Raw genomic sequence first — 16,315 nt, 5'->3', positions numbered from 1 at the left:
ATAATTTCTGGCGGACTTACACGATGGCATGTGAAAAAAAAAAGATAGGCGTGAACTTGATTGATGGACTGCGGCGGCATCAGAGATTTTCACAAACCGAATACAAGACACGGATTTTGGCGATTTCTTGACACGTTATTTTTGTTAAAGCGCAGACGGACGTCTCACCAAGGTCCGGAGGTCTTTAAACTCGAATCCGAGATTGAAAACGTTCCTAAGACGTATCTAATTTCATAAGTCATATTTTTTTTTCATAAATTCCACAATCGTTTATCATAAAACGTCGGCCGAAATGTGTATAATATTATTATTTCTCATATTATAATACCTGGTAATAATAATAATTGTAAAAATGCAAACTATTTGAAATGTTGTTCATTTGTTTCAATTCAATGATTGATAATATTATAGTTGCTATTTAAAATATATACATTAGAAATGTTTACAAATGTTTTAATATAGTAGCTTCATAGAGGTTAACATGTAAAAGTCAAATGGATATCTACATGTAATTGAATTTTGCAGTAACGAGCTTTTTGTAAATTAATTTCAGTGTTTTTTGTTGCTTCTCTTTTATAATGAAAGATGTGACTATGGTTAAGCAAAAACATATGTAAATTTTAAAACACATTTTAGTTACACCACTTTTGCAACAAAAAAAACACCTACATTTGTTAGGCCAATTAAAAGCAAAATCATCTAATGAAAACAATATGACCAATTGATTACCATTTTCGAATATTATACACTATACTACTTGAACTATTAAGGGTGTTGGCTGGAGGCAAAGTAGACAATATATAATGTTAGTTTTATTTTGATGAAGCAAAGAACTCAAAGTATATCGCTTTGTCGATTAAGAAACTATCCTTTAAAAAGGCACTGTGCAGTTGTGATCGATATGATATTTTCGAATTCCATTTTTCAGTTTCATTCGAATTCCATTTGAGTTGTCATTTTTGTTTTTGTTTTTTGCACTTCTTGTCTGACACGCGATCACGTGTAAAGTCGGTGTACCGAGGAAGAACGGTATTTTCGTCATTCGTGAGACATAAGGTAAACGTAGACGTTTTTGGACGGTCGCCTAAAGTACACACACGTTCTAAAAACAAGACATTAAAGGTTCTCTATTATGTTCTCGATATATATTCCCAATGCTCGTCTGTCGGTCACCCTCGACCCTGTTAATGGCCTGAAATAGTAATTTAATTACTATACAGTCGAAAAACGTTAGTAAGTGTCTGTCTACTTCACTCTTAACTAACTTGCCCCACAGTAGAAAATTCTAGTTTTGCCAGAATTCATTGTGCTATCCACATTGATACGGGTCCTACATTGATACTTGACCCAAAAAAATATGCCTTAACGTTTGTCTTAATGTCTCCTTACAGGGTTTGTTGATGTATATAAGTTACCTTGACACTTACTTTTCTACCATAAACTAGTTACCTCTTAATTGCTTCATAATTAGTTGTTTAATTCTTATTGCTTTGCCGGCACCGCCTTATTCATTCGTTTTCCTTATTATACTGGTTAACTTGTATCCTAAGTTAGTTCCTAAAAAACATACAAATTATGATCGAAATATTATCATGTTATCGGTACAGACCTATTATACAATGATATTGTTCAAAGACATTGTATGTTTAATGGAAATATTATTTAGGTAAGGTTATTACACAAGTTATGTTAGACCGTTGTTACCAGTTTTGAATGGTATCACCCCTATCAGTGTTTTTTTTTAAATGCATGAATTTACTTAGAAGCCGTAATATTTAGCAAGGTATATTGTGAGAAAATAAAGGCAGTCCTTGTCAGTTTGTGATATATTCGATATAGTAAAAAATTAGAAATTTTAAATTTGAGATGAGTTTTATTTTCGAAAAATATTTAACAGTGATCAAATTATGGGCTCATCTAAATTTTAGCTAGTATATTTTAAGAGATATTCCATTGTCGGTATTACCCACTGACTGGTATTCCCCCGTTCTCGCCTACATTGTTTTTGAACGGAAATCAGAAATAAATATTCATTAAATAATCCACTTTACTGTGTAAAATCAGTGATGGCATGGCAATAAATTAAAAAAATCAAAACAATCAGCCGGTTTCACCAACATTTGTTAAGTGTTTAACATATTGTTAATTATATTTAACCACTAGTTAGTGAAAATTGGGTTTCATCGAGATTTGTTAGCCTTAACACATTGTTAAATTAATCACCCGAAATCGGCATATTAAAATGTATTGTAGTACTTATATACAATATTTATATTATTGTAGTTCAGAAATTGTTTCATAATTTTTGTTGACTGAATATACTAGTAATATATAATGATGAATTACACATTTGATGAGGAATTTCTTTATATTGAGTGTCTAGAGAACAATAGAAATTACCACTTTGATAACCCTTCATTAGGTAAGCAGAAGTTATTTTATGTAGGTTAGGTAAAAAGGCACAGACTTGCATTATAGGATCAAAGATCATAATTTATTGTATTTTGTAATTAAGATATTATTATTATGACTTACCTGTTCTGACAATGGAAATAATTCTTATCACTACCTAATTTTTTTTTAGGCCTTCAAAATAGAAAAAATGATTTTAATGACCAAACATTTTTAGTAAGGCATAGACTGTCTAAACAATAAGTTAAACAATTATGTATAAATTATTTATATAAACCGAAACGTTAAAAGAAAGTAAAATAAAATGCCAAATAATAACAAACAAACAAATTAAATAATACAATCACTTATCAGTTACCTATCACATATCTTAATAACCAATGAGAACGTTGGAATCGAGGTAACCGCTTTGGTAACCCAACTAACGTTTTGTTAACTTGACAAATAGAATTTAACAATAATAATGTTACGGTAAAACTCATTTCTTTTAAGCAGATGTTAAATTTAAATGAACTGTTAACTATCATTGTGTTAAGAGTGTATTTAACAATAGTTTGTGAAACCGGCTGTACATGTAATAATGTTGAACAGAACAATTAATATAAACGAGGCGAATTCATGTTAAATAGTAAAAATGTATTGTACTCTGCGATTAATGTAGATGGTAAAATAAAATATTATGCTTTTTTATTAAACGTTTTTTTTTTTTTTGTTATTTGAAAGACACTTAATTTTTTACTACTCTCCACCTGTCGTCGCCGTTACCTGTTAAGACACGACACTATACTTAGCATTAGTCATTAAGTGTGACGCAGAGGTGGTGCTGCCGTCGAGCGTTAAGTGTTATTGGCGACACGGTAAATTATCATGGCCCGTTTTAAGAGGCTATCCCCAGAAATGGAGGGTGACCCAAGGGTGGTCGAAGGGCGGTGGTGGTGGTGGACAATTTGTATTGCGGTTGTTTGCCATTAGCAAATAAGGTGGGCAAACGAGTTGTGAGAAATATGCACTTAGACACGTTCGCGCACCTGTTCGCGTAGTAAGCTAAGTACGCGTTTACCTGTTGGACTTGGAGCCCTGAGGGTATATGTAGGAAGTGCAGAAAAAAAAATGTAATTGAGGACATACACAATGTCGAGTGTTCTCGTAGAGCGTTTATCTTTTTGAAAGAGAAAATAAACAAGAGTACTACTCGATAAAAGATGAAAAGCCAATCTTTTTCATCATACCCTTTAGGCATTTTATGTCTTTACTTTGTCACACATCCGGAAAAATCGACAGGAATAAAATGAAAATTTATCTGATAAGATAAGAGAGATAAGAGATAAGAGATTAGCATAGATATAGCAGCCGCCATATGCAATATAGGCACGATCGGTAAACCAACGTTATCAATGATATAACAACAACGGGTAAAATTAAAAACTATTAAGGCATAAGGTTTAGACCTAGTAAAATGTCTATGGGTAATTTATACAAGATGATAAAGCCAGGCCCCGGACACTGATAAAAATTAACATGGGGAAGATACTTATCACATAAAAACGCTACGGCCATAGTCTTAGCGCGTCGCAGTGTGACCGTTTTGGTAAAACTAAAAGTATAATATAATTTTTAAACGAAAGTCAAAACAAAAATTGATTTAATAACTAGATAAGTTGCTTATGAGGTTTTAATATGTATTAGCAATTAAAAAATTCAAGTTATAACTAATTTAAACAAATATATTTTATAAAATACAAACCGTAATATCAATATTTTAAATTGATAGTACTAAATAGATAAGAAAAGGCAAGGGTACGGTCATTGTTTTTGTTTACTTTAAGAGTGACCCTTCTGCTTTTATCTATTCTGTGATAAAGCATTATATTGATAACGTTTATTTACCGATTGTGCCTACGTTGAATAATATGGCGTCAGCTTCACTGATAACTCCAAGACGGCTATCTAGTATTAGTATACATCTATGGAGATTAGAGATAAGAGATAAGAGATAAAATGTCTCCCGTGGTTGCGGACTCGTACGCGAGCTGTTGTAAAGGTTTCTTTTAATTAATCTCGTGTGTGTGTTCTTTTGTTTGTGTTATCCCGTGAAACTTTTTCTCGAACCCAGCCTTAATCAAAAACAACCGACGTGAACACCAGCGAAGAACTTATAATTTATCTATTATTCATATAATCCCATTTGTACACCCTACTAACGCGTTTACTTAACCCCTTGGGCGTAGGTAGGTACACACATAACTTTCTTGAACAGTTCACTGTTAATTACGTTGCGTTTAATACGCGTTAAACGCAAATTAATGGGCCCGCACGTGTGTGTTGTATATATTATATTATAATAACTTTGATAGTAGTTTGCAGGTTGTGTTTACTTTAAAAAAACGTTAAAAGGGGAGAGCGATGACTTACTCGCCGCCGGATTATAAACTAAATAGCCGAAATGATTCAATCAAATGTATTGTTAATAGCAGCCCTGTTTGTTATTTGCATTTAGCCCGTATAACTGTCAGCAATATTGCCAACTTCGATACAAATCAATTTGAACGGTAAATAATATTATAACGTGACTGATATGACACAATAATTGCAATGGTCATATATTTTGCACCGGTCAAAAGACCAATTTTTCAAAACGGGTAATTTTGCACTTTCTAAACGGTCACACTGTGTACAGAATTTAATGATTTAATTTGTTACGGTTTAATATGGTCGTACCTAATTAGTAAAAATTTAATATCACATATTAAGTTATTCTTATCATGTTACACTATGCTGCCGTCTAGTTTATTGTTTTCAACTAAAGGTTGCAGGATTGCCGTCATTAAATTATAGTAGATTCGTATCAAAGTATATGCTAGTATTGGCAATGGCCTCTCCTTATATTATTAGAGTAGACTCTATGGTAATAACTGATTGAACACAAATTTTAATTATTGTCTTCAAAAACAGCCATAGGACGAAATTGACAACAAAAACAAGTATATACATTTATTGTAAAAATATTTGTATAAAATAAATTCACGCACACAAAGTGTGTTTACACTCCAAAGCTTCGACTTCATATATATTTGTTATAAAATCATAGTCCAGTCTAGTAGGGCATAGTTGTGTAAGGATCATCCTCCCTGATCAGTAATTGATAAGAGGATTGTTATCAATAGTTTGTTATCAGTGATAAGGATTTTTTAGCTAAAAAAAGCGTGATTGTGAGGGTTATCACCGATAAAAAAAATACTGATAACAATCATCTTACGTTTCACTAATGTACGGTTTATACTATAGACCGACATAAGAAAATAATAATCATTTGTTGAGAGCAAAACTACAGAATTTTCCTCGCAGCAGAAATTATTTTCGATTAGTAGTAATAATCTACTCGACGAATAAAATGTATATTTTAGTGAAATATAGTGGCTAGTGAATTTAAACGTTAAAATGATTTTTATATTTTGCATGTTTCAGATTAATTACAATTTAGCAACACATGTTGGTGCCGTTACAAAGGTGCGAAAAATGACGGCTGTGAATACTGTAAGTAACTATTTTACCATTGTATTTTTTTTTAGCGCACACGTCAGTTTTAAGACAAATGATTTGTATCATTTTTTACATAGGTAGATATAATATATGAAAAGAGATTCCTCATAAAATATTATAACCTACACCGGGCAAGTAGTGCAACATTGCCCGGTAAGTAATTGGACGTGGAAGTTTACGAAGCAATGGCTATATATATATATATGTTATAAATATTAATAGGTTCGCGCCACCATTCAAATCATATACCGTGAAACAAGAATGCGCGCATTTCATCCGGACATGTTGTGTTTTACATGTATACACATATATAAATAAACAAAAAAAAAAAGCTATACTAAGAAACTTTTGCGAATAAAAAAAAAAAAACATGGAAATAATCTAAGCAAATCGAAAATAGCGATACGTCCCTTCGGACATGACATATTTGTTTTATGTGTCCCTCCGAGGATGTGAGACGTTATTCTTAAGGGTAAAACACACACATACATATATATATATATATATATACCGCCTATACAATATAGAATGGGGTGAAAGCTTGCGCATTTTTTTATTTCTCTAATAGAATACCTGTTATCGATGTAATCGTGTGGCTATGGTAATTTTAATGTGTGGCAAAAAGTAGGACTAAAGTCGCTCTGCCAAGATAGAAGAAAATAACTATCGTGGTGATAAGACATCAAATGATAACATTATTTTGAAAAAATATTGTTTTTAAATTCGATAAAACATAATAAATTTATTATTATTAATTTGTTTATAAGTTGTATATAAGATTTAGCTACTTATTTGTATTAATTACCAAACAATGCCTAGAGCTGTTTTATTTGTTCAACAATTAAGACTTTTTTCCTCCTTCATGTGGTCATACTGGTTGGTTTTAGTCCTACTTTTTACTTCACTCTTGCATACAAGCTAATATATGGTAGTTCACCTGTTTATATTATTACTCTATGGTGTACCTACTCAAAGCTAGGTACACTAGGTTGCTATTTAAAAAAAACAATTTATCATTTAGACTCTCAGTCACAACAAAAATGCTAATATAGACCTACCACACTATATAGCCGTTGATCGAAAATATAGTATAGCTTGAAAATATTGTATCGAAAAAAAACATAAATCAATATAATACCGTTGGAAAGCTAATTAAAACCCACGCTGTTGACATATAATGGGTTGTTTTGATATACCTACATGTGTGTAATTAATGTTAATCACATGTTATTATGTATTGAATTTTATGGACCATATGTAAAAAAAAAAAATAGTTAATAAAAGCAATAAATCCTACATAAACAGCAAAAAAAAAAACACATTACATATTTTTTTTTATTCCAATAGCATATATTGTCATGATTAATACTAGGACTGTGCATTTACACTGAAAATATGTGTATATTTTTTTTCATTTTTTACTTAACCGACCACCATCGGTCGACCGTTTAAATATATACATATTTATATATATATCCTATAAGACACATTGTTTTATCTTGTCTTGAAAACGTACACTTTCTCCCACAAGTGCACAATTATGAACTAATTTCTTAAAGGAATATTTCGTTATTTACTCCAGCCGGGTTCGTTTAGGATTGAGGATGAAGATATGGGGGGGGGGGGAGAGAACGATATTTACAAATATTTATATATTTTATTTTTAATATCTTTGTCAGCTCACGACCGGTCTGGAAATTAGCAGCTCGTCAAATTCCTCTAAATTGAGTGTATATATATATATTATATTATTATACGGACGGGCCGGATGTCATCTTCGTTGGAAATAGGAAATGCCGGGCATTCTTTAGTCATTATTAAATATCTCAAAATCACCTTGGCGAGCAACAGCCATCACGCGTAGGGTTCCGCCGAGGGCGTACACACTGTACAAGCTATATATATATATTATATATTAATTTTTACAACAACTTCAATTTACTCTTATTATATAACATTGCATTTAAGCGAAACCCCTCCCTTCCCGTTCAAAAAACCACCCTCTCTCGACATATACCATCCCTGACCGTAGTGCCCCTCGCTCAAGTCCTACATAATACTATATTATTATACACCGCTATCAAATACAACATCAAACGTTCCTCGTGAGTACTGTACTCAAGGATACAAAGGTTATGTTCAATATAAATATTCCTATCAATTTAATTACAAACAATTTAGCGCACAAAGTTATGTTTACGGTCTAAGACATTTTAAATCGCATAATACAATTTTATATTTTGTGCTATTGTGAACTTTCCAGCACAAGTTATACTACAAAGTCTTAATTTTAGTTTAAATTTTTTTATTTTATTTTGTTTTTATACATACAATAAGTTATGTTGTTATGTTGCTATTGTACATAATATATAGGCGCTTGTATATGTATACCTTTAATGCGTTATATACACCTTAAAGTAAGAGAGAGAGAGAGAGAGACGGAAAAGAAAGTTATAGTATACAGGGTGATCCAACTAACGTAAGACACTCATTTTCTGTGGAAATATAAATACAATAAAAAAATCAAATCCTTATAAAATCATAACAAATGAACAAATAAATGAAAGTTCTAAATATTCTACGCTAACATATTTTTTATACCTTTTTTGTCTACAAACGTATGTAATTAAAATCATTTAAAAAAAAAAAACCGAAAATCTCCCTTATTGGCTTATATAAGGATTGGTGATGAAAATTCTGTTGGATCACCTTGTATAGGGTACATCGGTATAGGTCCTTAATACAGGTAGGTACACAATAACAACAACGTCTCCGGTAGTATATAGTTGACACTTAATTTACACAGGACAATTTCCTCCTCTACTTTTCTTCTGTGCTTGCTCGCGCGCCACGCTCCTTATTACCATAATAATAACATCGGCGGATGCCGGACGACGCGCCAAGCAATCTCTCTCTTCCGCCTCTTTCGTTGTCCCCAAAAACACCGCTCTCGGTATCTCTTTCCATTATAATAATAATAATATATTGTCGACGACGACGACGGCGAACAATGCACAAGTCGAAAATAACAAAATTACCTAATGCGAAACAATGGCGTACTCGTCGGGTGGAAACAATTGCGATTGATGGTAAGGGTTGGACACGTACCCCTCCGGGTTGATGGCCAGGGGAAGGGCGAGAGGGCGACAAAATTCTAGATTGCTTTTTTATCACTCCCTATACACGTAGGTATATTGTACACACACACACACACACACTGACACATGCAACGTCCATATTATAGCAGCACATCATGTCTGTAATAATGTTGAACAGTACAATTAATATAAACGAGGCGAATTAATGTTAAAAAGTAAAAATGTATTGTACTCTGCGATTAATGTAGTGGGAAAATAAAATATTATGCTTGAAACCGGCTGATAGTATACGCGGTTATTAATATTCACATTCGAGTTCCAATTTCGATAGATTTGTTGATTTTCGTTTTAAATATTCTCAAACAAGTTCTTCTCGTAATCAGCAATTTATAACAATTCAATTATAAACGATTACTTCATAGCGCGTAAAAAATCAAGTACGTTGCATTTAAAGAGAATGAAGAATAAATCCCTTTGCCTGTTTATCCTTTACTTTTCATTGTTTAGTCCAACGTCTACAAGGCGTAACCCGAATTCAAACCAGACTTTTCCAAAAAATACTTCAAGTTCAAATTAAAGATAACTTGTGTGACGTACAGAACTAAGCATATACCTTTTAAGCAAAATCAGTTACTTGATTGTATACTTTTTGAAATTACAACTCGGATAGGGCTTCAAATAACGTCGCATTGGCCAACAGTTGGCGTCCAACATGTATTTGAAAAACAAGTTAATATAAATAGAATTTACATCATCTTGGCTTGGTGCTCGTTCAGGTTATGTTAGGAGTTGAAAAAAACCCTGACAATTAGATCTATCTATCAAGTTGTACGATTACAATGAACAAAAAAAAGAAAAGGTGTATATATATATATATATATATATAACAAAAAGCAAATTGCCGACGGTTTTTTTTTAAATTTCCGAGCTTTTATATGCGACACGCATTGCAATAGAACTGTATATGAGGAACAGGGAAGCAAGGGGTTGTAGCGAGAAGGTCCAGGGTGGGCGGGCAGAAATCTCACCCCATGTGCTCCACAGAGCTTTTATCACGATCCACCGTAATAATAATAATAATAATAATATCGTGTTGTGTGTTCACAACGATATTCACGGTCGGCGGCCCTGAATAATTAATAATTACGGTTCGTCAGGCCGAAAAACGTTGTTTACCCTTAGGCTTACATTATACTTGGCCGTCATCGTCGCGTACACAATCGACTGCGGTGCTTGTGCAAAGGGTTTTATTACAATATATAGAAAATACAGCAAAACTGCAAAACTTGTATGGAAACATTTTATTGAGGCAGAGTGTGTGGGCGCATATGAATAATAATAATTCTTCATCCGAGTACCGTCCGTTATCCAAACACCTACACAACCCTTTTATGGTTTTGTGTTTTCCGAGGAAAAACGCTGTTGCTGACGATTTGCATAGGACTCGAGTTGGTTCGACAACTCGCCTCGGGATAAAGACTCGGGTATATTATCACAATGGTTTTCAGGGCTAGAAAATATTCTACCATCACAGACCTAGTAGAACGTACATATTCTGCTCATAGGTGCCGTTCGAAGAGGACTTTGGTGTGCTCAGCATTGTCCCCTCCCCTCTTTTGAAACTAACATTCCCAATACTGTTGGGAAATTGCGCCCTCGATTCTCGTTTAGGTTTGTACAAATAATACCTGATCGTTTTAGCAAGTACTGGGAAAATAAATTGCCTATGCGATATTCCTTATTCGACAGCGAGCATAGTAACGTTCTCAAAGTTGTGATAATATGATCCTACATATGTAATCGGGTTTTGTTTTTAGACATAGGGTTGTAAATGTACATTATGTGTACTACAATTTGCTGCAATTCGAGCAAGTAGGGCATCGTCGGTCAACGCCACCGATGGTTGCAGGCAAATTCTAATTACCTACCAGGTAATTAAAACATGGCAACATACAGATGAATATAGATATATACAGAGTGTTAATTTTAAAATACTAATTTGATGAAAAATTTGTTTATTAGAGACTTTTATGGTATAAAAGGGGACGTTGAAAGAAAAAAAAATATGGTCCAAAATTAAAAATGGCAGACTTACGGTCTAAAACAAGTTTTTTTTCAAATGGAAACCATATATTTTTTGTTAACCAAACAAATGTTCTTATCAAAACTAACAACTTTTGTAGGAAAAAATTTTCGATAAAACTCATAATTTAAATGGTAAAACCCATTATTTGTAAATTAGGTCTCTAAGATATTTTTAGTTTTGTTATTTTATTTCGATGCATTTGGTAACCGTGTCATGTGTGGTAACGTTGGTTTTTGTGGTAGCCATGGTATGTGTATACCACACATACCATGGCGGCATGTGTGGACAACAATGGTGGCGTATTCGAACATCTCAAATTAGACATTCTTAAAATGTATCTTTATCTTTGTTTTTGTCTTTGTCTTTAACATTATCATTAGTATTACCATTGCATTGTCATTATCTTAATCGTTAACGTTATCCTCTTTTCTGTGTATCACAAAGACAAAAACCATGGTTACCGTACATACCATGATTACCACACATGACACGGTTACCATGTGCATCAAAATAAAATAACAAATGTAAAAATAGCTAGAGACTGAAATCACAAATAATAGGTTTTACCGAAAAAATGTTTCCTACAAAAGTTGTTAGTTTTGATAAGAACATATTTTGTTTGGTTAACAAAAAAACACGGTTTCCGTAAGTCGGCCATTTTGAATGTTGGACCATATTTTTATTTTTTTTTAACGTCCCCGTTTGTACTCTAAAAGTCTCTAATAAACCAAATTTGTGATTGGATTAGTATTTTTGGAGAAAAGCCGATTAGTATTTTAAAATGGGACACTCTGTATATACAATATAGGTATATGTGTATAGGTAAAACGCGGTTTGTGCAATTTTCGTTTAACCGCGGCGTGAGGGCAGAATGTCGGGCTGATGGCCAAAAAACGGCGGGGGCTTGTGCACGGGGTCGCCTCGGGGGTAAAGGGTTCAAAAAGGGCGTCATTAAACGTTTTGCACTGACGAATTATCAAAAGGTTCGCCGTGTATTTCAAAGGAGTGACATTTTGTCATGTACATAAAGGTTGTCTTCAAAGGAACGGTTTTTTGTTAATTTTTCGTTCTCTCTCTCTCCGACCCACCCCTCATACCGACCCTCTTTCTTTATACCTACCAGATCCAATCGAACGCCGAAATCTAATTGAGCTTAAGCCCATATTATTTTCGCTTTTGACGAAATTCAAAACGACTCGACTCGTTTATCACTCGCCATCGTGTAGATACATTAATTGTATTGAATGTATGTTTTAATGATGACATCATCCGTATCAGCTTTCTCTCTCTCTCTCTCTCTCTGATCTATAAAAATGTATACATGAGATAATATATTCGTGTACAACCATGTTACATGGTATTGTACTATATATTAAATAATCCTTTAAAGTTGATTTAAAGCTGATTTCACGTACACGCCGTACACCGACAGCGCGGATGGTATTAGAGAACAGTAAATTATAGTTTATTATATTGCAACGAGATTACCGAATGAAACAGTACGTATTGTTATTATATAAAACGTTTATAGTACCTATGCCCAAAGATTGTAATTAAATTTTTAAATAACTCCAATTATTTTTATCCATTTATAGTTTCTATCAAATACTAACCATATCATAATCTTAGGCGTAGATAAGGGGGATTAAATAAAACCAATAGAACACGGTGTGATCGAAGAAATTGTATCAAACATATTATGTAATGTTATCACTGTCAACCGTCGAACTACTTGAACAGATATATATATATATATATATATATAATAAACTAGATTGCTAACTAGTGATAAGAATTAAAGTCGACGTTGGCTATTTATGTGTGTATAAAATAATATTTATATAACTGTGACTTTGTGCTACCGACTTAACTTGTAATTGTTATAAACAGTGATAACAGTTATAAACGTGTGATAAGGTTCTAAATCCCACAAAGATGGCGGAAAATGGTAACTTCAATTATGGCATGTACACTTGACCACCTATTTTATTATTTATATCTTATTGCATTCTTATTTTATCAATCGTCTGTAACGTCGCCACCGTCGACCTTCGTTAATCAACTACTTGTTATCAGTGAATCATATAATAAATAGTGTGTGCAATTATATTATTTGGCCCTTTTGCGTTGAGTTTGTAAACCAATTAAAAATCGTTCTTTTTACTGGTTTTAATTAATTTGCGGTCAAACCGCGTTTGTTGCAGTCACAATATCGCTACGGGGAAACGTTGAAAACCCAATGCACATACACCTATGTTTTATTGGAATATTATTATTATTATACACCAGCCCGTTTAATAATAATAATAATATATGTATTTCAACACACACCCGCGCACTCAACAAGTGACCCACATCTGTTACTGACATGGAAATTAATCCTATCCCTAAAACGGCGGTAGCTGCAGCTAACAGAGTATCACACGATAATTGCGTTGGCAACAAACTAATCCGCAAACTCCAGTAAAACTGTTCGTCCTATACACATTCAATAAACCTGTCCAAACGGAGACGTCCACCGTCGGAAAGGATTTATCTCCTCCGCCTAAACGGTATAATGCAGCCGAGAGAATTTAGCCGGCTATATTTAATTTACATGGATGTATATATATATATATAATATATTCTATACATTAAATTCCGTAGGTACGTAGTAGTGGTGGTTCGGTTAAACACATTCAAATAATCCCCCTGTGCGCAGTCGGAATGCCGCACAGTGGCTGTACGGTAGTCTCTCTAAGCTCGAGGGACGAAACACGGACTTAAGGCTCGGTGTGTTTAGACCTATGTACATACACAGTGATTGGATGTTAATAATTAACAGCTATGTCGTCGGGTTTCCACTTTGGCGGCGACCGTTTTCATTTGAATAGTTTGCACATCTACAATCGAAAATCACCGCCGTTCGTCATCGTTAACGCGTTGTTGTTCGGTAGGTCGTCGGGGAATCGATACAAATCTCCAAGGTTCAAAACCACAGACTACATATAATAATATGAAAACAGACAGCTCAATCCGATATCAGAGTAGCCGCACGAATTAGCACCTAAAAATTGCAGATATGTGTGTAATATTATTGTACACAGCTCATTGGATAACGATAGATTTTTTCGAGCTATATTATCACAGATTAGATCGTCTTTTTATCTAATCCGCGATACTGATATGAAATTGGTCACACTGATTTCATTTGCAGTCATGTGACGTCTTGATGGCCTATTAGTTTTCATATTGCTGTGATACTATAAAGACGTTTTAACCGATTTCATATGAATAATGTATGTAAAATATATGTACAATAATATTGTTAAATATCTGCTCAATAATTTATACAAGTACTAATTCATGTGGCTTATTCAATAAACTAGATTGCTAACTAGTGATAAGAATTGAAGTCGACGCCGGCCATTTTTGTGGGATATATGTGTGTGTATAAAATAATATATATATATATATGACTGTGATTATGTGCTACCAACTAAAAAATGGCGGAAAATCCTAACTTAAATTATCTCTAATGGCGGCATGTACACTTAACCTCCTATTTTATTATTTATATCTTATTGCATTCTTATTTTATCAATCGTCTGTAACGTCACCACCATCGATTTTTGTTAATCAACTACATGTTATCAGTACTTCTTATCAGTGAATAATATAATAAATAGTGTGTGCAATTTTTTTATTTGGCCCTACTGCGTTGAGTTTATTAAGCAATCTAGTTTATTATAATATATATCCGTGGTCGTAAGTATTCTACAGGTACCTATATTATAATAATTATGTGTAAAAACGATAATACTAATAGGTCTGCGTGTGACCGGTCCGCCAAGTCGGGTGGGTCCAATTTAGAGCGTTTGGCCAAACGGGCAATTTTACATAATATTATTATTATTGTAGTTGCGCAAGATAAATTTGCGCGCCGTTATAATAGTACACGTCGTTTACTTAATTACTATTTATTTTGTTTTTATTTTTGTAGGTTTAAAATAAACCTCGGTCGCAGTGCGCGTAGGTCGCAAAATAAAAGCGTCGGCCAACTTGTACGGCAACGCCGTGCAATTATTATTAGTATTTGAAAAAAAAATAATGCTCGAATAATTAATCGCTATCTACGACCTCTGTCTCGACTCTTTAGAATCCACAGAAATATTTGGCCTATACTTAATGCGTTTGGATTGAGACCTTGTTTACACACACACACACACACACTTTACTTGTACTATATTATTATAATTATTCTTGCGGATTGTGCCAAAAAACGTATATGACTTGTGAACGTACTACCGTGAAGTCATTCTCAATTCCGATCCGCACCGGTTATTAGGGTCAAAGTTAAATTTAAATGCTTAAACGTTTCACGCTTCAGGCAAGTCGGCTGTGTTTTTTAATGGTCTACCATATTATACAATACATTCTACAGTACACGGCTGTAAGAAATGTTGGTTAGCCTCAATTGTTATACGCACCGATTTATGCACGCATGTCGTTTGTGTATATTTTTAGCGCCTTTTCTGCCATTTATTTTTTCACAGCACTTTGAGAGAGTACCTACTCGCGCACGTGCATATCTATCTCGCCAACAGTAGGTTAATAATAATATATGTTTTATGTATACAACAAGTAAATATTATCCTTAGATTTGAGTATAAAATTGTTTTTGCACCCTTCGTATAGTTTTAATAATATTTAAAATACCTATACTATGCTGTTTTCAGTTAGCACAGATTGATAAAATAATATGTAAGTTAGAACTACTTATACTAGAATATTTTTCTGGAAAAAAAAACTAAACGATTGTGCAAGTCGGATGTATATTTATATGTCATTATCTCTTATCGATAATATCTTATCATTTATTTCTTATCTTTTGTTTCTAATTATTTATCTCTTTCACCTCTCTCTTATCAATATCTCTTATCACTTACCATTTATTTCTTATCTCTTGTCACTAATCATTTTTTGAATTATTGACCGAAAGGGACTGAAATATATTAAAAAACAAACATTTTTCGGGAGACTTTCCAGCCAATCTCCGCGTGGTATCTCCTGTGTAATGTGCAAATAAGCTGGATCATTTAACGCTCTAATCCGGGACTCAATTTACCTTACTTTCTTATCTATAGGTTGGACCAGGAGTTACTAAAATCCGTGCAAGTCGACCGTCAGAGCTGATAAT

General features: G+C 33.4%; 1 protein-coding gene across 6 annotated transcripts in view; it reads left to right on the top strand.

Moving 5' to 3' along the window:
* The window catches only part of LOC126847469 (uncharacterized), a 171,100-nt gene that overhangs the window by 19,820 nt on the left and 134,965 nt on the right, over positions 1–16,315 (top strand). For all 6 annotated transcript variants that reach the window (XR_007687070.1, XM_050587725.1, XM_050587721.1 and 3 more), the window contains exon 2: positions 5,878–5,946. Coding sequence is in view for 5 of the 6 variants with exons in the window: in XM_050587725.1 (XP_050443682.1) it covers positions 5,929–5,946 (18 nt within the window). In the remaining variant the exon portion in view is untranslated. The remainder of the gene's footprint in view (positions 1–5,877; positions 5,947–16,315) is intronic.

This window comes from Adelges cooleyi, unplaced genomic scaffold, assembly GCF_023614345.1.
Source record: "Adelges cooleyi isolate 19-005CV unplaced genomic scaffold, UGA_ACOO_1.1 ACOO_flye_CR_arks_rails_tigmint_CR_PRNA_108, whole genome shotgun sequence".
Classification (NCBI taxonomy): Eukaryota; Metazoa; Arthropoda; class Insecta; order Hemiptera; family Adelgidae; genus Adelges; species Adelges cooleyi.
Note: the sequence above shows the minus strand (reverse complement) of the source record. Positions and strands in the feature narration are given on the sequence as shown.